The following is a 27,482-nucleotide window of genomic DNA, read 5'->3' as shown; positions in this document are numbered from 1 at the left end:
ACCACTTTAACGCATTTTCTTGTCACTTGAATGCGGTGTCTGGCCACTTGAAAGCGGGAAATTTCCGCTTGATTGCAATGACAAGGTTTTAGTTACTACTTGAAAGTGGTGTCACACCACTTGGGAGTGGTGCCCCACCACTTGCATGGAGTGATGGACTGACGTAGTGACTTAGCACATCAAAGTGGCTTCTCACCACTTCAATGCGGTCAGACACCACGTGAAAGTGGTTTTTATATGTGTAAGTGTTGTTTGCACCGCTTCATTGTGGTGTGACAGCACTTGTAAGTGTTTACTAACAAAATGTGTTCAAAATCCACTAATATGGTTTTGGTTACCATCATAAGGTGCTGGGCACCATTCATGCAGCAGCAATAAAAAGTCTATGGCACTACTATAACTGTTGCACCATGACTAAAAGCTGCTACATCACTTGGAAAAAGTGAGCTGCACCACCAAAAACGTTTGCACCTGTAACACCCCTACGAGTTTGTAAAACACGTCTCTTAGCATTGGGTAAACAATACTTTTTAGTGGGTGAACACCACTTTGTAGGGTTTACGATGAAGCGTTGGTGCATTTCTAGTAAAAATTGTTTCTTAAACATTAAAACCTGCTGCAAAACATTAAAAACTGGTTCAAACACACTAAAAAGTGGTGTGGAAACACAAGTAAAAGTGCTTCAAAAACATTTAGAACTATTGATCAAATTTTAGAAGTGGTTCAGATACAATTAGAGACAAGTATAGTAATGTTTCACCACTTTTTAATGTTGCAGCACCACTAGAAAGTGGTGAAAAACACCAAAACAAGCTGTAGCACTAATAAAAAGAAGTATAGAAACATAATGTTGTGGCAGTAATGAGTTGTAGCACCAATAAAAAGTGGTATAGAAACATAATGTTGTAGCAGGAATCTGAGTTGTAGCACCAATAAAAAGTGCTAAAAAAAAATATCAATTACCTGAGGCTCCTCAAGAAGGTGGATTGGATGCTTTACATATGAACATCTAGCTAGTCTCTTACTGCAAACATCTTTCTTGTTGGGGGACACCCTCGTCTCATCCGTCCAAAATTGAAAGACTATGTCTTTAACAGTTTGAGTGATGTGAGTTCTCCGTGCATCATCTCTATGACACGCAGATGCAGGGAACGAACCATCGGATTCACTTGACACTATTAAGTGATGTTTGGCTGAATATAAGTTTCTTTTGTGGATCCCCATAAGCTTGGCAGCTTGTGGTATGCTCATGTCAGTGTTTTGCTCCTTGCTTCCACCATTCACCAACATCATCATTGCTGATTTCTTCACAAAAAACTCGTCTGAAGATCTTGGGACCTTCACATGATTCAAAGTGTTGCGGATGTTTCTCAGCATAATTGCTTCCAAATCTTTGGATTTACTCTGCATAGTAAGGAAGCAAGGATGTTGAAGAAGTTCATCACAGATTTCCTTCCTACCACTTGCATCCATTCCCACGGTTAATGTATCAAAGTGTTGTACCATAGATTGACATATCCTTTGTTTCTTTCTTTCATCCATCTCCCCCGTATTGCGTTCTGTCACAAAGTTGACCGTTGCCTTACGTTGCTTTTGTTTCTGAGCAGCCCAATATTCCCTCATTAATTTTCTGCACTGAAGTTGAGCTTCTCTACTCAATGACGATGAGCTGATAGACAGTTCTTCACTGTGCTCCATTGTTGCAGTACTTTCAAAGGATTGCTCTACAAGAAATACAATACAAATCATAACTACACGCTATACTTTTAATTAATACATGGCACTTCTTGCACTAATTAGCAAGATACTAACAAAGCATAAAAAGTTTTTACATACCTCAAGAATCATCAAGTAGAAGAGGAACCTATAGAGATAGAATTCGTGAGAGAGAGAGAAAGAGTGCTGAGAGAGAGAGAGAGAGATGAGCGCGAGCTCAGACACAAGAGAATCCATGATTAGAGAGAGAAAGAAAGAGAGAGAGAGAGGGGGGGGGGGGGGCTGAGCGATACAGAAAGCTCAGCAAGAGCTCTGTGAGAGAGAGACAGAGAGGAGCTAGATAGAGCTCCAAGAGAGATCTCAGAGACAAAGAAAACTCAAAGTAGAGAGAAAGCTCAGACAGGCTGTAGCGAGAAAGAAGAGGTGGACAATAATCCAGCGTTCAGTAGTAAATTACATTTAGTATCATTAATTGTGGTACATTAGGAGACTTAATTGACGTACCTTAGGAGAGTGATATTCTTTTTGAGATTTGAAGCACTTTTAAAACACCCACTTTTAAGCGCAAAAAAGCAATGTCCTTGAAATTACTTTCCAGGCCACCTATACATGCTTTCACCCGATATCAGTCATTTGAAAGCTTGAAGTCACATGGAAGGGGAGGTCAAAAACAAAGAGGGAGGAGAGAGTTGGCACATAGTGGAGGTATGAGGGCCAAGAGAAGCCCTTGATCAGCCTTATTCTTGTGTGTATGGCAAAGATCTTGTGTGTATCTACTTGGGGGAACAAGTTCATGAATAGATTTATAGACAAGGATTGCTAGGACAAAAATACTACACTTGGCAACATAATAGTTGATATGTATACAAGATGTGGTGCTCTGATAAAATCTCAACAATTGTTCAAGGAGTTTCCCAATTGTGATGTAGTCCCTTGGTCTGCACTGATTGTGGGGTATTCTCAACATGGAAAAGGTCAATAAGCTTTGAATTTCTATGCTTAGATGCATCAAGGATGCAACAAAATTCAAAGCATCTTTATGCAGTCACCTATGTGTCGCTTCTAAAAGCTTGTTCTAGAATTCAACCTTAGCAAAATCTACAAAACAAGCTTGGGATATTCTAGCAGGTCTTTATGCAAGACAATGAGGCTAAAATTGCTTTGCTGCGTAAAGAGCAGGAATCGAAGATTATGCATGAGGAAGATGATAAGGACACTTTCCTTGACGGTATCAAGGATATCAATGAGCAACTTATTTCTGTAGGTGAAGTCATTTCATGTAGTTCCCTTGTGCAGACTGTTCTGTCGATCAGTCTTATCTGGAGGTGGCGCTAGGGGTTCTGTCGATCGTTGGTGCGGGCGTCGGCTCTGCTGGTCTATCAGTGCGATGGGGACAACTAGAGTGGTTATGCTGTGTTTGAAAGCATCCAAAGCATCGGCCTTCTTGTAGTAAGGTGTCTCCTTGTTGAGAGGTGAAACGAGGCCTTTGCGGTTGATTTTCACGAGACTCTCGAGAATTTGTTCGTTGTTGCCGAGGGTCGTGGTTAGAGGCCAAAAAGGAGAGAAAATATATGACAATACCGTGCCTGGCAATGCTTTAGCAGATATATATGCCAGATGTGATGCTCTAGTGAAGATAAGACAAGTCCTTGATGTGTGTGTGTGTGTGTGTGTGTGTGTGTGTGTGTGTGTGTGTGTGTGTGTGTGTGTGTGTGTGTGTGTGTGTGTGTGTGTGTGTGTGTGTGTGTGTGTGTGTGTGTGTGTGTGTGTGTGTGTGTGTGTGTGTGTGTGTGTGTGTGTGTGTGTGTGAGAGAGAGAGAGAGAGAGAGAGAGAAATGAAATGAAATGTTATGTTAAACGTCTTCAAAAGGCCAAAAATGACCTATGAGACCAAACTGATACAATCTTAGTGAATCTAATCCAATGTTTGGGTGCAAAAATGAAAATGAAGTAAAGTGAAAGACTAAAATAATAATCATCATGATCAATGCTTGAGAATGCCTAGCATCATGGTGTTGTCTAAGGAAGTATAATCATTGAAGACGTTTGTCAATGTCCACCTCTATAAATAGTTGTATTGGGTGTCTCGCAAGTCGTGCTAGAATAGTCATGATCCTTTGATGGATCCTCCGTCAATGTCGTGGTTGCCCTCATAATCATGAGCGTCTAGATCTCCCATTCTCAATAGCTCTATCAAATAATATATACCTCTGGTAAAAGTGAGCTCTGAAGTTTGGTATGAAGCATGCTCATTTGGCTGCTAGGTCCCTGATTTAAAGAAGTCATTGATTTTCCTATGTGAATGTCTCCCATTGCCTGATCTTCTCAAGAGACTCTCCCTATGTTTGTGCATCTCTAGAAAAAGAACCCGAGGCATCTATGATCATGATATCTCATGACTCTAGCCAACGGTCCAAAGCCATCTCTATATAGACAACGAAAGAGGCCTCATATCTCATAGAATCATGGACAATGACAAAGAGAGTAGAGGCTCGAATCATCCTAGAGATCATAGAGACTAGAGGCCTCTTCATGCATCTCCTTCCATTAGTGCTACCAGATCTGCCATGGTGGTCTAGTGTGTGCGTGTGTGTGTGTGTGTGTGCGTGCGTGCGTGCGTGTGTGTGTGTGTGTGTGTGTGTGTGTGTGTGTGTGTGTGTGTGTGTGTGTGTGTGTGTGTGTGTGTGTGTGTGTGTGTGTGTGTGTGTGTGTGTGTGTGTGTGTGTGTGTGTGTGTGTGTGTGTGTGTGTGTGTGTGTGTGTGTGTGTGTGTGTGTGTGTGTGTGTGTGAGAGAGAGAGAGAGAGAGAGAGAGAGAGAGAGAGAGAGACTAGAGGCCTCTTCATGCATCTCCTTCCATTAGTGCTACCAGATCTGTCATGGTGGTCTAGTGTGTGTGTGTGTGTGTGAGAGAGAGAGAGAGAGAGAGAGAGAGACTAGAGGCCTCTTCATGCATCTCCTTCCATTAGTGCTACCAGATCTGTCATGGTGGTCTAGTGTGTGTGTGTGTGTGTGTGTGTGTGTGTGTGTGTGTGTGTGTGTGTGTGTGTGTGTGTGTGTGTGTGAGAGAGAGAGAGAGAGAGAGAGAGAGAGAGAGACCATCTGCCCATTGTGGCAAGCCCTCAAAACTTGGGAGGTGAATTTTGGTGGAGATGTTTTTGATGAGCTCATTGTAGAAAAAGTTGATGATTTGCAATGCAACACCCCAGGCAGGAGGTAGAGGACCAAAGGGACTACTGTAGAGGATGGAAGAGATGATTGTGGCTCGATAGAAGTACAGATAGCACAATTTTTTATATGTATTTATGAAGATAGGTTGGAAACTGATCCGTGTAGCTAATCCGACCCACTCAAAAAATGAGCTAGAAACCGGTGTGAATAGTAGGGGCTACAATACACAACTATAGATGTTGACAGTGTAGCTCGGGTGGAGATGTTGTGAAGGAGAGATATAGCTAGAAGGTTAGAGTGGGAAAGCCATGGAAACTTGGGAGCTGAGTTTGTGAAGATCCAAGACATCAAGGAAGTTGGGGTGATTGCAAAGAGGGGAAACAGATCTGAGAAGAAATGTGATGCGAACACATGCAAGTGCTATTTATTTAGCTGCTACTTTTTATTACTGTGGAATGATCTGCTTCCACCATTTCAAAATCATGGTAGAAAAAAAGTAGGGGGGTTAGAGCCTCCCCATCATTCACGCACACGCAAATGGTGGGGAGGCATTGGGCCCCTTGCATTCAACACAGTGCTCAAGCTCTAAGATCCCTCATCCATGGATTGTTGCCTAATTCCTTGCCTCCCTAGATGTCTAGTTAGGATCTACCTTAGTCTCAATAGGCCAGTGAAAATGAGTAAATATTGGCATTATTGAATGGCAAATGGAGATCTATAAACACCTCCTTGCAAGCCTCCCTACCCATTACTTTCTACTCGATGGGCTACCACCTCAAAAATAGTGATAGATTGGCTCTATAGAGATTATCGATCCTTGCCCTTGGGATCTAGCCATAACACCAGTCAGAATAACTCTATTTGCAATAGCTATTTCCTATTGTATCCATTCTTTCCCTTAGGCAATTAGAGACCTAAAATTGCATCGTTACTGTGCAGAGGACCTCTTGCAACCAAGTTATACCATTGTGGTCGTAGTTGCACTAAAGCATAGTGACTTCTTTTCCTAGTAAAAGAAAAAGACTTAGTATATTGCAAGTCACAACCAAGATGGTCTCACTTTTGGATTGATAAGTCTCATTAAGAGATATATTTTGTAATGTGTGTGTGTGTGTGTGTGTGTGTGTGTGTGTGTGTGTGTGTGTGTGTGTGTGTGTGTGTGTGTGTGTGTGTGTGTGTGTGTGTGTGTGTGTGTGTGTGTGTGTGTGTGTGTGTGTGTGTGTGTGTGTGAGTGAGAGAGAGAGAGAGAGAGAGAGAGAGAGAGAGGAATGAGGTACTAAATCTGACCAATAGCTGAGTGCAATCCATGTAATAGCCTATTATCTAATATACGTGGATGAGATGATGAAGAAAAGATCACTCTCAAAAGAGCCGGTAGATTTGATCCTTTGTCTCTCTTTAGTATACCACTACATGTACCCATCTATGCTGGAGTATCCAAACAACTCATTTTGATAATGAAGCCATGCATAGTATGGATCTCGCCCCTCTGTCTCTCATAGAGATAGTAGATTTGGATATGCATGATAGTTGTACATAATTCATGTGACAGTTGAGTGTCCACTTAACTAAGGAAAATAATGACACCATATGCAATGATGAGATTTAGATATGGCCAATAGTTGCATGTAATCCATGTGATAGCCGAGTATCCTTATAACTAGGTTGGATGATGAAGCGATCCATGATGAGGTACAATTCTGACCCCTTTGTCTTTGGCTCCCTCTCACAGAGCTGATATATTTTGATCTACCTCCTAGTTGTGCATAATTGGTGTGATAGCCAAGTACCCATATATATAGACTCGAATGTTGAGCCCATATACAATGGGATGCAAATCTAGTCAATGTGCATAATCCATGTAATCCCTTTAAAAAACTAAACACTTTCACCCAGTGTTTTTGTGTCCTTGCCTCTTACATATAAGTATGTCAAAACATCCTTGTAAAGTGCAAAGTAACATAAATATATTTGGCTTGATGCCCCATGATCTCATCTCATTCTTGTAAAGTGCAAAATAACATAAATATATTTGGCTCAATATTCCATGATCTCATCTCCTTAAGGATGCTGCCTATTATCTCATCCACTCGGTTTTCATGCTCTATATATCCTGGAATATGCTTTTAATATGCCCAAAGAAGTGGCTGCATTTGGAAAACTTGATGTTAGCTCCATTCTTTCATAGCACATAAATGCCTAGGAAAAAGTAGCCACTCAATTTATTTTTTTTAGCATACTCAAAGATGTAGATAAGTTTTCTTCTTAGCTCCTTTTTCTAGGGAGAGAGAATTCACATTACTTTTGAAGCTTGAAGTATAGCCAAATCAATGCATGCCAAGTCAAACATGGAGAGAGAGAGAGAGAGAGAGAGAGAGAGAGAGCATTTGAATGGAGGTCTCATGATTAAAAAAAATTTGCTTTATACGTTTTCTACTTACAAACATGTATCAATGAGGTTCATTTGAGATAGTGAGAAACCAACTAGCAATAGTATAACTATAATGACCAATCCAAGCTGACAAAAATAATGGAAAACACTTAGCTCTTATTATACCCCCATTACAAGACCCTAACAACCTCAATCCATTGATCATGCAACTTACCTTTACCAAAGGTAGATATATGCCACAAGACCAAATCCATTATAGCAACTACTTCAAAGCGTGCGTGAACATTGTTCTAGCATTACAAATATACAAGCAAAAATCCTTCTAGAAAACTCATGACACCAGTACTACTACCATCTTGTCTAGAGAGCTCCCAACTTTGTCACCTTTTATAGATGTGCTTCATGATCATACTCCAATGTTGTTTGATCCAATGTACTTGCTTATTCTCCACTATAAGGGCAACAACACTATTTCTCATTAGTTGAATGAGATTACAAGAGTTGAAACAACCACTCCATACCACTTAGTGACTAAGCTTCCCCTTCGTTCAAATTTTCCAAAAAAATCATCACTACTTGGCATTTTCACCATCAACCTTTTAAGAAAAAATGTCATGAAAGCCTCTATTAGCCTATCTTAACTCGCATGGATACTACATTCATTCATGGGTAGCCTCTCCAGATCCTCTTGGATTTTTGAAGAAGAAAGATCCTTTGTAGCTACGAAAAGTGTGGCACATGCTCGGGGGGTGCACTATGTATTCATGTTAACATGTATAATGTGAGTTCAAAAGGGGGGGTTTTAAAATGCAAAAATTTTAGGCAATTTAAGAGTGATACATTAAAATAAGGGGTTTTTATATTCAATTTTGAAAAAATTCCTAAAATAAGGGGTCATTTTATTCATTCAGACATGTAAAAGAGGGGTTTTTTTAATACCGCACGAACGATGCTGACACCCTATGAAATGGAGAACCGTTGTTTTGCACGAATCTCATTGTATCCTACAAAAGTGTTGTTATTGACTATTTCTAAACGTCTATATCTTCAGGCGAAGCTCAATTTTTTATAGAAATTCCTTTTGTTTTTTTCAAAGTACGTTTGAAGCGGCTCTTCAATTTTGAGTAATAAGGGGACCCATTTTTTTATGATTGATATCCTTATGTAGCTATTGTCTCTTTCAACTACGCCATTTATTCCAAGAATGAAAATAAATCTAGTCACTTCTGAGCATCGTGTGTATTACTGCTCATTTGACTAAGTTTGTGAAATAGAAGGCCCAATGTATCGTAATTTATGATTGTACATTTCTCACAGCCCCGGTAAAGAAAGGATGGCTTATAGAAGAAAACAGCAGGCAACCATCTATCTACAAAAACCATGTTCAAAAATGTAAACTAGTTTTCTAAGTTCGTTTTTTTTGTTCTGTGTGAAAACTAGTTCTTGATTGTAGACTCGACCACCATAATCCATGTACAATGATCTTGATTGCATATGTACCAATTGCATGGTCTGCTAACTTGTTTAAATGTCTCGATAACCACTTGGATCAATATTTTGTACTTCTATCTATAGCTCATCTTTGAGCTTGCAATATCTTGGAGTTCTCTGGATTAAGTTTCATTGTGATCAATAGGACCTTGGCTCTTCTCCTACTTTTGCTTCTCATCATATACCTATACCTAGCCTTTTCACAAGCTATCTCTACAAACAGCATTAAAAAAATTTGCAGCACATTCTATGAGAAAATGTCTCTTTCACAGAAGGGGCTCCAAGTGACAATGGTCAGTACCAAGCAAAGAGGAGCACCGAAAATAGTTCTCCCACCCCTACTCGCTTGGTACTGACCTCACAAAATAGAACTGCACAAAATTATAATAGCATACCTCTGCACTATGTGTAGAGATCTGTCTCAACAAGGAAAGGTAGAACAGAATGCAAAAAGAGGGATGGAAGCACTAGATAGGCAGAAGAGGATGTCAAAAGAGGGTCTCTTGCAAATTTAGCATTAGGAAGCAAGCAAGAAAGCCCAAATGAGAAGGTTCTTTGCCTCTGGATTGTGCTCCCATCTTTACTATGGTGGGAAACATCCACTACATTCTCCTCACGGATCTCATGCATGAGCTGAAATATGGGAGGACTATTGCCTAGCTGTAATTGCAAAATTTTGTGAGGCAGACATGGATTTGTGGATGATGATGGAGTGGACCAACATCTCCTTGCTGACACAACTGTCCACGACACACAGTTCACTTCAGGGGGGCAACTGATCAAGGATACATTCAATGAAGCAAAGTCCATATAAGTCGAACTGCCAATAGATGAGCAGTTCCAATGGACCACCAGACAACTTGGCTTGGAAAAAACGTGCATCTCTGTGGCACCTAGAGCCCGAGTAGCAAATAGTCTTCCTAGTCACTTATGGGGAAGGTGTATGCTGGAAATGGATGAGAATCATATGATAATTTTTTAAGTCATTCAGATGGTTTTGGAGATGGCCTAGTGATGCAATATGAGATCAATCCTCTAGTTGACAGATGCTTTTGTATGATGATAGTTTCCTTAGAAGGGCAGGAGGCTCATGGCAAGGGCTTGTCACTAGAGTACATGGAAAGGATGCGGCATTGTCTCACTACATTGGGCGTTTCAACCACAAAGGTTTTGTAGAAACAATTCAAATACTTGACTCTATTGTACACGTCTCACTTATGACCCATGAATATTTTAGTATTGTTTTGTAGATCATAATATACCACAATGAATACTTTGAGGAAAATTCAATGTTTTCACTCTTTGAAATGGAAGTTATTACAGGATTGTGTGGTGGGTATCCCTTTCCATTCAATGCAGAAAGGCTAATTTGATAGAGAAACGGTCTGATCTATGTATCTTTGGCATCGAGTATGGGTACCAAGCACTCATAGCCCCCTATTTCATGTTCTGCATCACTCACGCTCTCGCAACAGGAGTTGAAGACATAGAGAACTTAGATCCACATAACAAAAGACTATTTTTGAGGGAAAGAAGACGCTCGATGTCCAGAGGATGCTTCCATCAACATAGGATAGAGTTTTTCTAAGGGGCTTGAATATTGAAGAGGTACACAATGAGGAAGAAGGAGGTGCAGTGAAGAGGATAAAAATGACGGGCTCAGGCCCATCTTCTCCTGCTCTAGACTCGTGATTGTTGCCACCTTGCATGGTTTTCTCCTATGGAATGTTTCTTGTTCCTCTTCCCTACCCTCATTCCCCGCTAGATCTCTCCACCTTCGTAGGTGTTTGAGGCCTTGGGACTGAGGCTTGGGATAGTTAATGCTTTTTGCAGAGTTTATTTTATGCTCGTGATGCATGAAGCTTTCCATCTTCATTGCATCACCTAGTTCACAAGGAACACAAAGATTGTATTGTACCAAGTCTCTCTTAATGGAAGAATCTATAATACAAATGCCTATTGGAGGGGGACCCGGTCCACATAAATCTGGCCCTCAACTGTTGTCATGTTCTCTAAACTCTCTCTCTCTCTCTCTCTCTCTCTCTCTCTCTCTCTCTCTCTTGCAAAAGTATTGTTCATGCCAAGTTAATCAAGTACTATGATTATGTTGCTACCATCAATTAAGTTCACCCTCTATGCTCTCAAGGTAGTCTCACAAAAATGTTCTCGCTAATTCTCTTAATTCCACTATGCTCAAAGTTCATAGCCCATTTCCATTACATTGGTATCAGAGCATTTGGTTTCTCTTTTCTTGTTTAAGAAGAGAGGTCCTTAAGTAGCTATTAATGGTTGATTTTGTTAATTATATTAGGGTAAGTGGGACTAGGATATATTATCGGTTTTGTTGAACCCACTATGTGTGATATGGTGTATACCTCAAGATCTTTGGTCTTAATAATGGGGTCTTTTTAGACTTGCCTATGGATTTACCATTATTGAGCCATAAGAAGTTCAAAAGGATCTATCCCTCGGCAACACTACAATATTAGACCCACTCCACTACTCTCTATAAATAACCAATTTGAGCCGTGGGTGTAGATACTTAAGTGCCAATTTTCAAAGGCTAAGAGGAGTAGCAACTAAGGTTTTGAATTTCCAAAGAATACACTAAGTAATCACACAAATTTTGTTAACATGGCTGACAATAACCAAGAGAGTAGAATGAACATTGAAAACTTTGATTTTGCACATGAAGGTGCTAATGATGATGCCCTGTCAATTATCTTGTTACTAGGTTGTAGCAAGCTACCCCGCTTTGCAAGACAAAGTTACTCAACAACTTCATGCTTATGGGATTTCCCTTCCTCTCCAAGAGGAGAGAGAGCTTAGGAGGCCTCTTGAAGAGACCCCCAAAAGAAGACTCTCTCCCATACAAGAGGAGGAATCCAAAGAGCAAGAAATTAATGAATCTTTAAGTTCCTCTGAAGATGTGGCTCCAGAAAGATGACAGTCTAGACAATCGCCAACTCCTCCCAAGAGGAAATGATCAACCCATATTCCTTCTCCTTGTCACTTCAAAAGGGAAGAGAGGAAATAAAGGAATAAAATGGCAAGAAAGAGATCATCCTCTTCTCCTTCTTCTTCACCTTCCTCCTCTCCCAATGAAAGCTATGGCTATTCTCCTAGAGAATACAAGAGGGGAGGACATCACGAATCATACCTTGCATGGAGAAGGTCACAAAAGCTCAAGAAGTTCAAAGAGGGAGGAAAGAGTATATCTTTTCTCACCTATGATGGAAACTTTAGTGCTATCGACAAAGTATTGACCTTCATCCAGCAATTTGATGCGGCCTTTGGAGATGAGGGCTTCACGAAGCCCTCCAAGCTATGCCATGTAGCTATGCACTTCCAGAAATCAACTCATCAAGGGTGGGCTATCCTTCGTGGCACGGCGAAGCCCAAAAGACATGGAAAATTCTACAAGTTTACATCATGAAGTAATTCCTTGCAAGTGATGCAAAGGACAAAGTGCTTACCGAATGGCGCAGTTTGAAGCTTCTCTCCTATGAGCCTATTCACAAATATGTGGACAAGTTTTGGGATTTACATCCCAAGGCTACTGTCTTTCGAAAGATATAATTTGTCGAGAATAAGGGGGATTACCTGAAGAGATGGCCAAGTACGTCAACTCCCAACGGCCTAATTCTATCACCAAAGTAATCCACCACACCATGGTTGCTTTGCGCATCAATTTCCAACAAGGGGCTAGACGAAATGTCAAGCACATGGAAAACAAAGACAAAAGTGATCTTAAGGGGAAAACCAATGCTCAAAATTCTTCCCAAGGCAATTCCAACAACAATAATCAGTCCAAGGAGAAGGGATTTTACAAAGGTAAAAACAAACTCTCTCCTGAAGATCTTGAAGCTTTTTGCAAGGACCATGAATGTTTTAAGTGTGGGGAGCAAGGAAGTGGCTATTGTTCTTGCCCCAAGAGAAATGCCCGCAATGAGACTCCTAGAGCTTCCACCATCGAAGCTCCAAAAGAGGATGCTCATTGCAAAGTATCACCTCTCTTATGCTTGTGGAAAGGTAAGGGAGAATGATGCCTTCATCTTGTTTGACCCTCGCTCTACTTATAACTTCATATCAACGGAGATGTGAGCTGGTAACTTCAGCTTGTAAGCTTGGGTTCCTATACACTTGATCACTTTGTAAGGACCACAATAATGTAGGCTAAGCTTCTTGTACTTTCCAAGTGATAAGGTACTTCTCTTTGGATGAATACAAAGAAAAACCTTGTCACCTTCTTTGAATCTTTTTTCGAATCTGTTACCGTCCGCATACTGCTTTTGACGATCATGAGATGCTTGAATATCCTTTTGAATGGCTTTTGTTTGATTTTTCATTTCTTCCAGCATCTTTTTAGTCGCTTCAACTATGATGGTAGGATCAAAAAAGTTGAGTAGAGAGACACATTCTTGACCATACAAGGAACAAAATGGGGTCATACCAATGCTTTGATATGATGAGAAGCATTGAAAGAATACTCCACTAAAGTTAAAAAATGAATCCATCATTTAGTCTCTCTACTGCAATAAGCTCTAAGAATATCTTCAATTACTTGGTTGACTCACTCTGTTTGACCATCTGATTGAGGATAGTATACGGTACTAAAGTTTAATTCTGTTCCAATTTCCTTAAAGAGTGAGGTCCAAAAGTTTGAAATGAAATTTACATCTCAATCGCTTACAATCCGTTTGGGCAATCCATGCAATTTAAAAGTCTCTTTAATAAATAGTCATACAATATTGGAGGCAGTAAAAGTTGTCTTGACCGGTATGAGATGCGCAACCTTCATGAGTATGTCAACAACTACCATAAGTGAATTATATGCTCCTTGTACCGTAGGTAATCCAACGACAAAGTACATACTTATACACTCCCACTTCATTTGGGGAATGTTCAATGGTTGAATTTTATCGGTAATTTTAATTCTCTCAGCTTTAATCCTTTGGCATGTCAAGCATTGATGAACATAGTGTAGAACATCTACGTTTTGCCCAATCCAGTAGAAACTTTTTTGTACGGCATTGAGAGTCTTCGCATATCCTGGGTGTCTTGAAGTAGGGCTATCATGGGCCTCAAATAAGATAGACTTCTTTAAGTTAGGGTCTTTTGGTACACATAACCTATCTCTATAATAGAGACAAGGTCCATCATGTGAGAAGTCTAGCATTGAAGGTATATTCTTTGAATCCCCAGACCGAACAAGGTTAAGCTGCTTTTGATACTTTGGATCAGATGATGCAACTTCCTTAATCTTTTTAATGATCGGATTGTTGGGTATAGAGATGAGACTCAAAAAGAGTTTTTGACTGAGTGAGTTTGCAACCATGTTTTCTTTTTCGGGATGATAGATAATGTCAGTCAAAATCTTGCAAAATTTCTACCCATCACCTATTCAAGGTTTCTTGGGTGAAATTCCACTTTAAGCTCTTATGGTCGGTTATGAGTCAAACTTCCTTCCCAATAAGTAGGGTCTCCATAGCTTCAGAGCATGAATGATTGCCAATAGTTTGAGGTCAATGGTGGGGTAGTTCAAGGTCATGGGTCAGTTATGAGTCGAAACTTCCTTCCCAATAAGTAGTGTCTACATAGCTTCAGAGTGTGAATGACTGCCAATAGTTTGAGGTCATGAACCTTAAGCTTACGTGAGGTAAAAGATATTGTCTGTCTTCTTGAACTAATACTCCTCCAACTGCTATTCCACTAGCATCGATGACGACTTCAAAGGCCTGGTTAAAATCTGGTATCTTTAGACACGGTGTTGTAGTCACATACTGCTTAATTGGGTCAATTTTTTCTTGGTGTATTGGTTGCCAGCTTATCTTCACTCCTTTTCTTAGAAGGTCGGTCAAGGGTGAAGCAATCACTGCATATAAAGATTCTATACCATCCTGTGATTCCCAAGAATCCTCTAAGCTCACTTGCATTTGATGGCTGAGGCCATTCAACAATGTCTTGAACTTTAGCAGGGTCGACTGAGATTCCTTCATGCAAAACAATAAATCCCAAATACTCAATCCTTGGAGTCAAAAATGAATATTTTCTCATCTTTGCATATAGCTTGCGTTCTCGAAGAATATCCAACACCTTTCTCACGTGGTCTTCATGTTCTTCTTCATCCTTTGAGTAAATTAGAATATCATCAAAGAAGACAAGGAAAAATTGTCTAGGTATGGCCTAAAAATATCTTGCATCAATCTATTGAATGTAGTCGAAGCATTATTCAGACCGAATGACATTACTATAAACTCAAAATGTCCATATCAGGTGTTGAAAGCTATCTTTGGAATATTTGATTCCTTTATTCTGATTTGATAATAACCAGATCTTAGATCTATCTTTGAGAAGACCTTGAAACCATGTATCCTATCTAGCAATTCATCGATCCGTGGGATAGGATAGTTGTTCTTAATTGTTACCTGGTTTAGTCCTCTATAATCAATGCAGAGTCGTAAAGTTCCATCTTTCTTCTTCTGAAAGAGTAGTGAAGCTCCCCAACTTGATTTACTCTGTCTAATAAATCCATGTTCTATATGTTGACGAATTTGTTCCTTCAATTCAATGGCCTCTGGTAGCGACATAGGTCTCTTTGACACTGGCTCACTTCCTAGAAGGATCTCTATCTCATGATCAGTCTCTTCATTCAAAGAAAGAGAAGTGAGATCTTCAGGAAAGACATGAATATTCATGAAGCCAAGAGGGTTTTGTAACGCTTGATTTAGGATCGATCGTGTTCAGCTTGACCACAAATATGTGTTGTTCAACCCTCATACCTTTGAGTAGACGGTTTGCTTAAACTGAATTTTTGGAATCCCATTCTTTCCCTGTACTTCGACTTGCTTAGCCTAACTATCTCTAAATCTCAAACTACCTAGGCCACAGTTGATGCTAGCGTGATTCCTAGATAATCAATTCATCCCAAGAATTCCATCATACATCCCAACTGGTAGGGTTCTAAAGAAAGCTGAAGTAACATGTCCTCCTAGTTCAAAGTCAAGGGTTCCCACAAAATATCATGATACCACGGTTTTCCCATTAGCCAATTCTATTGTTGTGGGTTTAGCTTGTATTTGATTTAGGTTAAACATTTGCAAGCATTTTGGGGATAGAAAAGAATGAGTACTACCACAATCGATGAGAAGATTAAAAGGTTTAACTTGATTTTGTGAGTGGTGTTTGAATAACAACAAATTGTCTCTGAGCTCCACGGTTGTACAATAGCTGCATAAATTGTTTCTCTCTCTTCTTCTTCACCAAGGGTAGGCTCTCCTATGACTGCATGTGCATGAGCATTCCTACCTTGATCTCTTCCAAAGGCTATGGCTGCTCTTCCTCACCCTCTACCTCTTCCACCACCTTGTTCACTGTTATGTCCAAAAGGGTGGTGTCTTTAATCTACTTCGGCTGCTTCTGTTGCTCTCTTAGTCAGATGTGGACATCTGTTTTGATAATGTCACAACTCACCACATTCAAAGCATCAAACATCCAAGTGTGAAGGATTTTGATCATTAGCAGCATAAGCTCTTTGTGGTTGTCCATTATTATTGGGAAGCCTTATTGGACATCTGGTACCATTAAAACTTTTATTTTGTTCGACCCTTTGCTCCTTCATTAAGGGCTTAGCTCATAGTAAATCATCTTGCACAATAGTAGGTTTCATGGCTTCTAATCATGAACTGATTGGTTCTCAAGTTAAACCTGGATAGAAGTGTGCTACCTACTGCTCTATGGTCATTGGAGAAGCATAACGCCTAAGCCTTAAAATTTTTGAATAGTACTCTTTCAAGGATAAGTTGTATTGTTTCAAGCTAAAGAACTCATTCATCTTCAACAGTACCCGACTAATTGGGTCCACCCATCCATAGACCTAGACCCCTCAGGATACTAGTATCCTACTTTCCACACCGCACTCACCTGTTCTTCTTGTTTTTTAATTACTACCACGTTGTTTTACATATACAAAAAATGTCCTTTGATTAATTCCAAGAACAGGTTCTTTCATCCAGCCCTTCAAACATCACCAAAACAATTCTTCTCAAACATGATCTAATGAAGACAATCCTAAAATTTAACAAAAATGAATCTTTCAATTATGTTGAGGAGTTGCCGCTACCCGTGGACTTTCTCTATCTAACCAACACAGCCTTTGCAAAGGATTTATTTATTTGCTAACCGCCAAATATGCAAACTTCTCCAATCGCTAAACGCAAGGCATCCTGCTAATCACAAGAGACAAAAAGAGAGCTCATAACCTCACCTTATTCTCCGCTAACCGCGAATCCCATCTAGAAACAAGATATTTCTTCAGCCATTGTTTTCTTTAAGTGATCTCTCAACATGACTAACTAACTTCCAATATCAAACAAGTACAGTTTATCAAACAGTAACCATTAATCAAACAATTCTTTCACTACTCTATGAAATCATATGCTTGTTTCTTGTGATATAATCATGTTTCTTGGACAGTTTAAGGAGATTCCTAGGCTTGACTTACCAGTCATCATGTATAATGATGCAGAATTATAAATTCATCTTACCATATTAACAACGCGTTCAACTACCTCTCGTGGTTGAGGTTGGATGACTTCAACTTCTTCTGCAGTCAATACCTCCACTTGAGCTACGTTTGGAGTAGTTAATACCTTTCTTGGAGGTGGAGTGGCATGAGCGTCCTTTGAGCTTTGAGTTACTCGCTTCGGAGCCATCATATCACAAAAGAGAAGGGAGAAAAGAGAGAAGAGAACTCAAGAATTTGAGGGGCAGCACGATGATGGTAGGGAACGAGTGGGAGATGGAAATGGATGGAGGATAAAATCTTGAGTAAGAGAGGTTGAGAGAGGGAAGGTAACTCCGACGTCAGGGTAAGAGAGCTTCCACTTCTGAGAAATTCGATGTGTGCCTTAGGTAAAGGGGTCTTTATATAGGCTCTTAAGGCCAAAATCATAAGCTAAGAATAGCGAAAATCAAAGAGAGGGAGAGATTCGTGCACATTCGTGGCTCTTTATTTTTTTTTCTTAAATACTGACACGTGTCTCGATGCACAATTTCGAGTCTCTAATTTTAAAAAAAGCTTGGCTTTCAAAAAAAGAAGCTCTAAACTTGATTCACTCCTCTTTCATTTCTAGAAATACTCTTTTTTTTCTAAAAGTACTCCTTCTCTTCTAAAAATACTCCTCCTTTTCTAAAAATACCCCTTCTTTCTTGAGGGTCAACTCTTATCTTTAAAAATAGACTTGAGGCTTGAGTTTCCCATATCGACCTATTGTTTCCAAGTGAATAAAGGCCATAATTAATAGTTCTAGAGTCCGATTTTTTATCCGATCGTTCTTTTAGAACACTCTATGACTTAATAAAATGCGAACCTTAAACATTTTTTCAAGGTAAATGAAATAGTTTTTATTGAAAAATATTGGGTACATTACACATCCCCAAATAATCCCATCTTGACAAACGTTACAATTTTCTTTAATAAAAATAACCATCAATCTTTAAGCTGAAATCAAACTATTATTTGAATTTCTTCATGGTGGATTGACCAAGACTTGAGATGTATTTCTTGCAATAATCTCTATATAGTAGATAAAACCTCCCTCATACTCTGAATGAGGTTTTTGCATCCCACATGCCATATTGTGGATGTTGCAACTATCTGGGTGAATTTTCACAACTCTTTCTTAATGTGTTATGCCGTGTGTAGCACATATAATTTTTTTCTTATATCACATAGATGACGCATACTATCTTGACCTTTTTGTGTTTTTTTATCTGACATTGAAGGATGGTCTGCTATGTGGTTCTGTTAAAAAAGTCGGCAATGACACGTTGTTCACTTGTTTGGTATTAATGTGTTGAGACTGATTGAGCAAAATATTGGCTCCGTCTCTGGGCTGGATTTTTTGTTACAGTTATGTCTAGACCCATGTACAATTTAATATGGTAATAGCATGGTTGGTATCTTAGGATGAAGCATTGAATTCTTGGGCATAAAGACTACAAAGAGTGCATTGTGTCTTTTTTTAATAATACTAGTAAAATATATAGGGTATATCTCTACATTGGCTATCTAGGAACAGCTATACTAAGCCCAGTTTTTTATCTCAATTACTTCGACAAGTTTTATTAGAGTAGCTTGTGTGGCATTAATAATGCTTTCTCTAAGTAGACCACAAGGATGGACTGTACAAAAACAATATAAGTTCATGGAACCATTAAACTCCTTCAAAAATCTAGACATTCAAAAATGCAAGATACCTAGTGGAAGGATTGGTATATTTAAGCAAATATACAAAATGATTGGGACAAAGTTGGGTGTAAAACACTTGGATCAAAAGGGATTGTGGCCTTTTAATCAGAATTTTATTTTATGTATATAAATAGCTATTTAAAGTCTTGAAAACTGGAGAATATAATCACCTTATTTATAGCTTACAAAAACTTACTTGTATCTTAAAGGAGTGATGACCTTTTTTATTACAAGTTAAAAAGGAACCTAAAAAGGAACAAAAAAAACACACCTTATACTTGAAAATAAGTACCCCACTTTTATAAGTACCCCTATTATCCCACAGTCTAGCGACATCTTTTGCAGAGATAGTGCTACTCTAGAAGTTGTTAAAGTATTTTTGAACAACCTTTGCTCCCTTAGTGACTCTAACCTATTAGAGATCGTTTCTTCCAATTAGACAAATTGAGGTTAAGTCCTTTGGAGTGGACCATCAGCTTTGGTTCCTTCCCAACAAAGCGTTTTTGGCACCTATCTTGAGTGAAACATGGGTTTATTTGGCCAACCTCCCTGCTTCCACTATGGAGAATTGTAGACGCAAAATTCTTAAAGGTGGACAGCTCCTAACAAAGGGGAGCTCATTAAGGCTCCTTTTAGTCTCAATTTTGTTAATCACTCTAAGTGTTCATCTAATGCTGGTCTACATATTCGCACGAAAGGGAGTATGAAGTTTTCCAAGAGCAATCCAAACTTCTACATTGAGTCTATATGGAATGTCTTTTGATCATACTTAAAATGTGCTTGCAAATTTTTGGGCCGAAAAGCCTAGTGTGATTCCAGTATTATGTGGTTCGACCATGCTCAATCTCTTGGAACAACTCTTCCTAGAGAAACATGTGGATTTTCATTTGTCCCTTATTTTCTCTTGGTTGGATGGGCAAGATAAACCCCTGGTTATTACTCAGATTTCTTTTAACACTTTTCGTGGTCTAATGCTTGATATTCTTAAGGAACTTCAATTGAAAAAAAAACTAGCACGTATCTCACTACCTATGCCAACTACATGGGGATTAAAATTATTATTGGATTACTCAAGCCTTGCATTGAAGATGATGATTCTCCCTCACTTAAAAGACTTAACTCTTTAACCACCCCCAATAGCTCTTTCACATCTTTTCTAACACCTAGCACTTCTTCGAGCTTCAATAGGGGTAAATCTTATAGCTTCATTAGAGGGAGAGGAAGAAACACACCCATCCGTCACCTCCTTGACATGTAATCTTGTTACCATGCAAGTGATTTTTGGCCCTTGTGACAAAAGTAGCTTTCAAATGACTTCTATGGCGAAGCATATCTATATACATTGTTTGTACCAGAATGAACTCTTGGATTGGTTTTCACCCAAGACTATCTTTTGTGAGTGTTTTGATACACTTTTTGGTAGCCGTAATATGTTAGATACGGTCCTAATTGGGTGGACATATCATTAGCCTATTAAAATTTTAGTTTACAACAATGAATTTTTACGCCACAATACTATCCCTAATTGTTCTTGTGAAAAGTTTGATGCTTTTTTTTAAGACTTTGGGGATTAAGGTAGGCATGTATGCACTTGTGATCTTAAAGTAATTAATGATCCTTCAGTCCAAAAGATCATTGCTAATGGACTAAACCACATTCCTACTTTTCCAAAAAACACATACCTTGCCCTTTCACCTTTACTTAGCTGTTTGATTGAGCTAGTCAAATCTCTCCAACTGGAGAAGACAATCCTATAGGACTTTACCAAATTGGTTCGACAGTGATTTTTTTGAAGGTGACTCTTTTACAACATAAATGGTTATCTACATATAGTACATGGATCACACCTAATCTTAGCTTAAAATTTCAAGAACTTGCACATATTTGGGTTATTGTTGGTCTTGACAAAGCCGCCAATTTCCCTACTCTTATGTGCAAAAACCTCACATGGAAAGTTGCTCACTTACAACTTAAGGGGGGTGAGTTTACTTTACTTAACTTATCTCCTAATGAAGTTACCAATATTATTTCAAAACATTGTAGAAATCTTGGATATTCTCTAGAGACAATCAAATTACATGTGTTATTTCCTACCTATAAACATCACAAACACAAGTTTTGATGGATATTCGATGCCTCGAATTGAATCTCTACTGATATTACTAAAGACATTACTTTATGCCTTATCCTTATATGTGTTGAAGCAAAAGATATGTTTAGATTTTCTCAAAATCCACTTCAATCCAACTTGGCTTGTTAAAAGTTTTACAGAAGTTCCTCTCAACCTTCCTAGTCAAATCTTTCATCTTTTTGTTGTTGATATTACTCAATGTTACGAAAACATTCCCCTTATTGGTGATACAGGACTGAAAAGTGTTTTTTAGAAAATGGCTAAGAATGCATTTAGCCATGCTCAGCTACTACGAGGACTCTCCCACATTTCTCTTGTTAATAAACCTAGATGGATTAAAAAACTCATCACATCTTCCCACTTTGACGAGAATAAGCTTTCTCACGTCATCTCATGGCTTCTAGATAATCATTCAGTACACTTTGGTAGTCATGGCTATAACCAAAGCCTTGGTATTTTCTCACCCCTTATGAGCAACGTGTACCTAGCCTTTTTTGAATATAAATTGTTTATTGAGAAACTTTCTCTTTTTAATCATACATATAGATACATGGATGATATCCTTGGCCTCAATAACAAAACCTTCTTCAACGAAATCAAGTTGATATACCCAGATTTCCTTAAAATCGAGCCAACATAAATTATGGAAACGGTTTTGATACATCTTTGGGGTTTTTCTCCACCTCTATGCAATTCCTTAACTTCTTGATGCTGTTACACGATCCTTGTAATGAAAACTTTGATCTCCGTTTTGTTTGGAAAAGAGAATCTTAAAATCTCTTCTATAGAATTTATCAAGAAGATAAGTAATTGACCACATAAAGCAGCACTGAATATGTGAATTAGTCTACTATACATGATCTTATATTCTTCTTGTGACTGCTTCTCAGCACTGGAGGACATCAATAATCTCATTCACAAATTCTTCTTCAATGGAGCATGAAAGCACCTCGCAAGTCCGTGCCTTGCCTGACTGGCTCTGTTTGTCAACCTACACTGTTATTCTCTGCATATTACTGCCTACACTTTCTCGAAAATGATTTCTATATTTTTTGCATTGGGTATTCTATAGTTGGTGCTTTACCCGACGGCTTGGGTTTTTTTTCTACAACTTATACAAGTTTTTTTCTAAATGCTCTTTTCTCTTGCGTAAAATGGTTTTTTCCTGCTAATTTATGCCGTATGTACTATACCGGCCTTTGTATTTTCTTGCAATGATCTCTATATAATAGGTAAAACCTATTGCATCCCACGTGCCATATTGTGAATGTTGCACCTATTTGCGTGAAGTTTCACAACTCTTGCTTGATGTATTATGTCGCATGCAACACCTACTCTAAAGTGGTTTTTTAGATAAAAACTCACATCTACACTATCGGGACTATAGATAACTATGTATTATCATGTGATCGCTTACTCAATGCATATGCCAAACGTGCTCTATAATGATTTTTTTAAAATCACACAAATGACACATACTATGTTGACCTTTTTGTGTTTTTTTATCCGACATTGAAGGGTGGTTTTTTTATCTGACATTGAAGGGTGCTCTAAAATGATTTTTTTAAAATCACACAAATGACACATACTATGTTGACCTTTTTGTGTTTTTTTATCCGACATTGAAGGGTGGTTTTTTAATCTGACATTGAAGGGTGGTCTGCTGTCAGGGATGACACTTCGTTCACTTGTTGGTATTAATTTTTTTGACACTAAATGAGCAAAATATTGGCTCCTCTCAGTTGGGGGTTTTTCGTTACTGTTGGTGTCTCAAGATGAAGCATTGAATTATTGAACATAAAGACTACAGAGCTAGCATTGTTTTTTATTTTAAATAATAATAAAATGTATAGGGTATTTATCTACTTTGGCTATCTAGAAACAACTATACTAAGCCCAGTTTTATATCTCAATTACTTTGACGAGTTTTATTAGAGTAGCTTGTGTGGTATTAATAGCGCTTTCTCTAAGTAGACCACAAGGAATAACTGTACAAATACATTATCAGTTCATGGCATCATGAACTCCTTAAAAAATTAAGACATTCAAAAGTACAAGATACCTAGTGGAAGGATTGGTATATTTAAACAAACATACAAATTGATTGGGACAAAGCTAAGTGTAAAACACTTGGATCAAAAGAGATAGCGGCCTTCTAATCAAAATTTTATTTATGTATATAAATAGCTATTTAAAGTCTTAAAAAATAGGATATATAATCACCTTATTTATAACTTATAAAATCTCACTTGTATTTAAAAGGAGTGATGACCTTCTTTATTACAAGTGAGAAAGGAACCTAAAAAGGAACAAAAAACACACCTTATACCTGAAAAAAAGAAAAACAGGAATTCAAGATTACTTTGGACACTGGTTTTAAGTTAAAAATGTTGTAAAATGGACATGGATAACAACTTATAAACTCCATCGACACCTGTAATACAAAGCTAACATATATGTTGTCTTGTTTGCATCAATGCATGTGAGAACTCCATCCTTTCTTGGGATTTTTTTGGCTTAGTTGTTATCCGTCACTACCTGACTTTCGTCACATTATAGAACAATCAATGCAGATTACCCCATGTATAAAAACACTAGAATGAGATCTCGTTCTTATATCGATGTACAGAAATAATTCAAAGACTTGAGTTGTTTTTGTGCTACTCCTTGTCCTTTGTCTAAAGCCGGCTATCATTTGAACTTTTATGTTCTTTTGTGTATATGTATTAATTTAAAACAGCAACACACACACACCTCACTCATACTTCAGAATCCAATCTCATTGATTTTGACATATAGAGCTTTGTATAGTAGTCCTCTTCCCAACTTGTCTTCAGACTTCATCCTGCTCATCGATGCTCTTCAACTTGAGGATCGACTCTGCTTTGATGCAACTGCCTTCCTTGATGCTGTTGTTTGGCTCACGAACTTGCAGAGGCGCGTCTGACATTGTTGTGCATACAATTGCAACTGGCTCAGGGATACTTTTAATATCCTGCTTATCATCACCATCAACAGCACATTTGACCTCCAATTGAGTGGTCGGTGTTTCTTTTTCTACTATCCTGCAACTTGTCCCCGCAGTAATCAGACCCTCCTCGACCAACTCGGGTTTCAACGGCAGACCCTCAGTTGCAACTTTGCTGGTGCTAGCTTCTTCCCTTGCCTTGCCACTGGGAGATCTGAAAAGAATAGATTTGAAAGTAATGGACCTTCTGTCCAATGGTCTTCTAGATACAGACGACTTGTGTGTGTCCCCACGACTTGCAGCAAAGCTAGTAGAAGCCGGCTGTACAATTGCAGCATCATCGGATTCACCGCTTCTTGACAGAACCGAAGAGTTCACGTTCTCCTCCTCTATCGTATTGTGCTGAGGCTTGAAAATAAAGGACTTGAGTGTGTTCAGGCGCTTTGACACTACTGGAAGAGTCTTACCCTTCTTTGCACTTTGCTCTTGCATACTGCTGCTTTCTTCATTGGGAGAGATTTGTATGTCCTCTAAGCCCTCTTCCACGATTCGACTATTTGCAGCCTTAAATGTCAAAGATAATTCCCTCAGAAGGTCACGCAAATCAGCACGGCCATCCTCTGTTGATGCCATTGAATCGCGGTTACTGCTTTCCATTGACCTCTCACTCATGGACACCCTTGTACTATCTATAGGAGATCTCTCTTTGCTGGACCTTGACTTAACAGAGTCCCTTCTGATATTTTTTACCTCACCCTCATTCACTTCAGCTTCCTCGATGAAAGAGGCCAGAGACTTCAAAAAGCTTGCGCCACGCCGGAAACGGGAAGCCATGCGCTGGTTTTCAGGTCCATCAGGAGGCTGCATCGGTGGAGGATCAGCAGCAGTCCGTTTGTTGTATTGCCAAATCATGCGAATTAGATAGCATACGACACAGAACAGCGAAACAACTCCTGTAATAAGGAAGAGACCCCAGAAGCTTCGAAGATTTAGCTCATTGGATTGCACTTGCACCTTTGAGTTACATGCATATCCACTGAGCCACAGATCATGTATTTGCTGCAGCTCACCGTTTTCTGAAAGCTCTAGAATTGCTGTCGACATGTCAATTGCTAGCTGTGATCCCTTAGGAAATGCCTGCATAACAAAAGCAATTGTGTCAAAATAAACTACAGACAATCTTTTTGAGATTGCATGCTGCTGGTAAGGTTTTATGCCTAGATTTTTCATTGACATAACAAGGTGAAAGCATAAGAGGATAAGAATGAGTATGTAACCCACCTCTCGATGTCCCCCTTTATAGAAATAGGAAAATAAAATTGCCAACTATCTCTCACATGGCCTACATATGCATAAGACAATGCATATGCTTTATGTAGCGCGGATAATGTGTCGTGCTCTCTACAGTGGGTGGTCCTCAGTGCAATGTGCGTGACAATCTCACTCAAACAGACTGAACAGAAAGGAAACAATAAACATCAACAGAGCTCACAAAGACACAACAGCAGACGAGAACATATGACTCGACTATCTCAAAGACTGATACAGACTCTAGCGTGGCAGCACACTCAGCTCCAGCCCAGGACTCACAGGTACAATGGGGTGTCGAGGCTCAGATGTGCCGGGATGGTGAAGACGTGTGCTCTATGTATAGACTCACTCTAGACGACTACGTACCAGGACCAGAGGTGAAGAAGATGATGATCCTGCCCCAACCGCTACTACTCACATGTACCATCATAAAGAGCCACCAACGGCTCATAAATGTCCAGTCAGCTAAGTCTATCTCCAAACTGAGTGGTGGTGGTGACCTGGCCACGATGTCCACTAGACCACCGTCGGTACCCTGCCACGTGTCACCTCCAAGCCAGAGGGTCCGTCCACTGTGAACCAGACCAACTATAACAACTGTCCAACTGTCTGTCTTGTGAAGGACACTGTACCTTGATGGACACTGTAGCCCTGCTACAGGTTGCCCGCCACAAGACCGCTCACCGTCTCAGTGAGAGGAATACTGGAAAAAGTGTGAAAGAAAACCACTAGGCACCGCCTCCGTACATCTTTCGTGAAGCAGTGTGAGGCCCAACCATGACCTTATAGCAGGAGAAGTACACCATATTCACAGGGTAAAAACACTGCACTGCTTGCAAATGCCTTAAGCCTTTGAATAGGCGGGATCCCAGTATGATTTTTTAGTCCAAGAATCCCAACTGGCACAACAAAATGAGGCTCCACCACAGCAAAGTGATATGCTCACTAGGTAGGGGTGAGGGAGGGGGGAGGAGAGACTAGGTAGGGGCGAGGGGGAAAGGGGTGGTTGGGGGGCTAGATAGGGGCGAGGGCAGAGAGGGGGTGGGTAGGGGCGAGAGTGTGTGAGGGGGTGGGTAGGGGCGAGTAGGAGGTGTGTGAGGGGGTGGGTAGGGGCGAGTGCAAGAGAGGGGGTGGGTAGGGGCGAGAGTGTGTGAAGGGGTGGGTAGGGGCGAGTAGGGGGAGGGCAAGGCGAGGGCAAGAGAGGGGGTAGGTAGGGGCGAGAGTGTGTGACGGGGTGGGTAGGGGCGAGTAGGGGGAGGGCAAGGGCGAGGGCAAGAGAGGGGGTGGGTAGGGGCGAGGGGGTGAGGGTAGGGCTAGGGCGAGGGCGAGGGCGAGGGCGAGGGGGAGGGTAGGCCGAGGGGGTGAGGGGGAGGGACTAGGGCGAGGGCGAGGGCGAGGGGGTGAGGGAGAGGGACTAGGGCGAGGGCGAGGGGGCGAGGGGAAGGGACTAGGGCGAGGCGAGGGGGAAAGGGGGGTTAGGGGGCGAGGGACTAGGACTAGGGCGAGGGGTAGTGAGGGGGAGGGTAGGGCGAGGGGTAGTGAGGGGGCGAGGGTGAGTGGGAGAGGGGGTAGGGCGAGACGTAGTGAGGGGGAAAGTGGGAGAGGGGGAGGGTAGGGCGAGGGGTAGGGGGCGAGGGGATGAGGTGGACTAGGGGCAAATAAGAAGCACCCAATTATCATGACCAAGACAGATACCATGATCGTGGAATTCATCTTGCAGGATGCTAGATGCAGAGGAGAGCTTTGTTCTGGTCGGAGAAGCAGACACCACAGGGGTTGATGTTTTGAGGGGTGGTGAACTCCTGTAGGGGAGATTTCTTCCCGCTTATATACTTTTTCATAGGCTTTCCAAATTCAACGGCTTTCATCAAGAGGGCTTTCACCGAGAGCGCATCAGGAGTATCTTCTGTGACCTTCAACTCTTGAGCTGGCACATTAGGTTTAGTGACTGTGGAAACATTTGAAGAAGGTGTATCTTCAGGCCAAGATTGAATAGAGACTCCATAACAAGGCATAGATTTGGTAACCTCCAACCACTCGAGCAGATCTTCA

At 40.1% G+C, this 27,482-nt stretch overlaps 1 protein-coding gene across 1 annotated transcript in view; it reads right to left on the bottom strand.

Annotated features, from left to right (window-relative positions):
- Positions 1 to 23,518: 23,518 nt before the first annotated feature.
- Positions 23,519 to 27,482, bottom strand: part of LOC147418098 (glutamate receptor 3.1-like) — a 57,254-nt gene continuing 53,290 nt past the window's right edge. Inside the window, exon 7 of the mRNA XM_086506942.1 lies at positions 23,519 to 25,256. Within this exon, the coding sequence (XP_086363068.1) occupies positions 23,985 to 25,256 (1,272 nt within the window). The 3' untranslated portion in view covers positions 23,519 to 23,984. The remainder of the gene's footprint in view (positions 25,257 to 27,482) is intronic.

Source organism: Adiantum capillus-veneris, chromosome 30 (genome assembly GCF_014529385.1).
Source record: "Adiantum capillus-veneris isolate H3 chromosome 30, ASM1452938v2, whole genome shotgun sequence".
NCBI lineage: Eukaryota > Viridiplantae > Streptophyta > Polypodiopsida > Polypodiales > Pteridaceae > Adiantum > Adiantum capillus-veneris.
The sequence above is the reverse complement of the archived record's forward strand: the minus strand, read 5'-3'. Positions and strand labels throughout refer to the sequence as shown.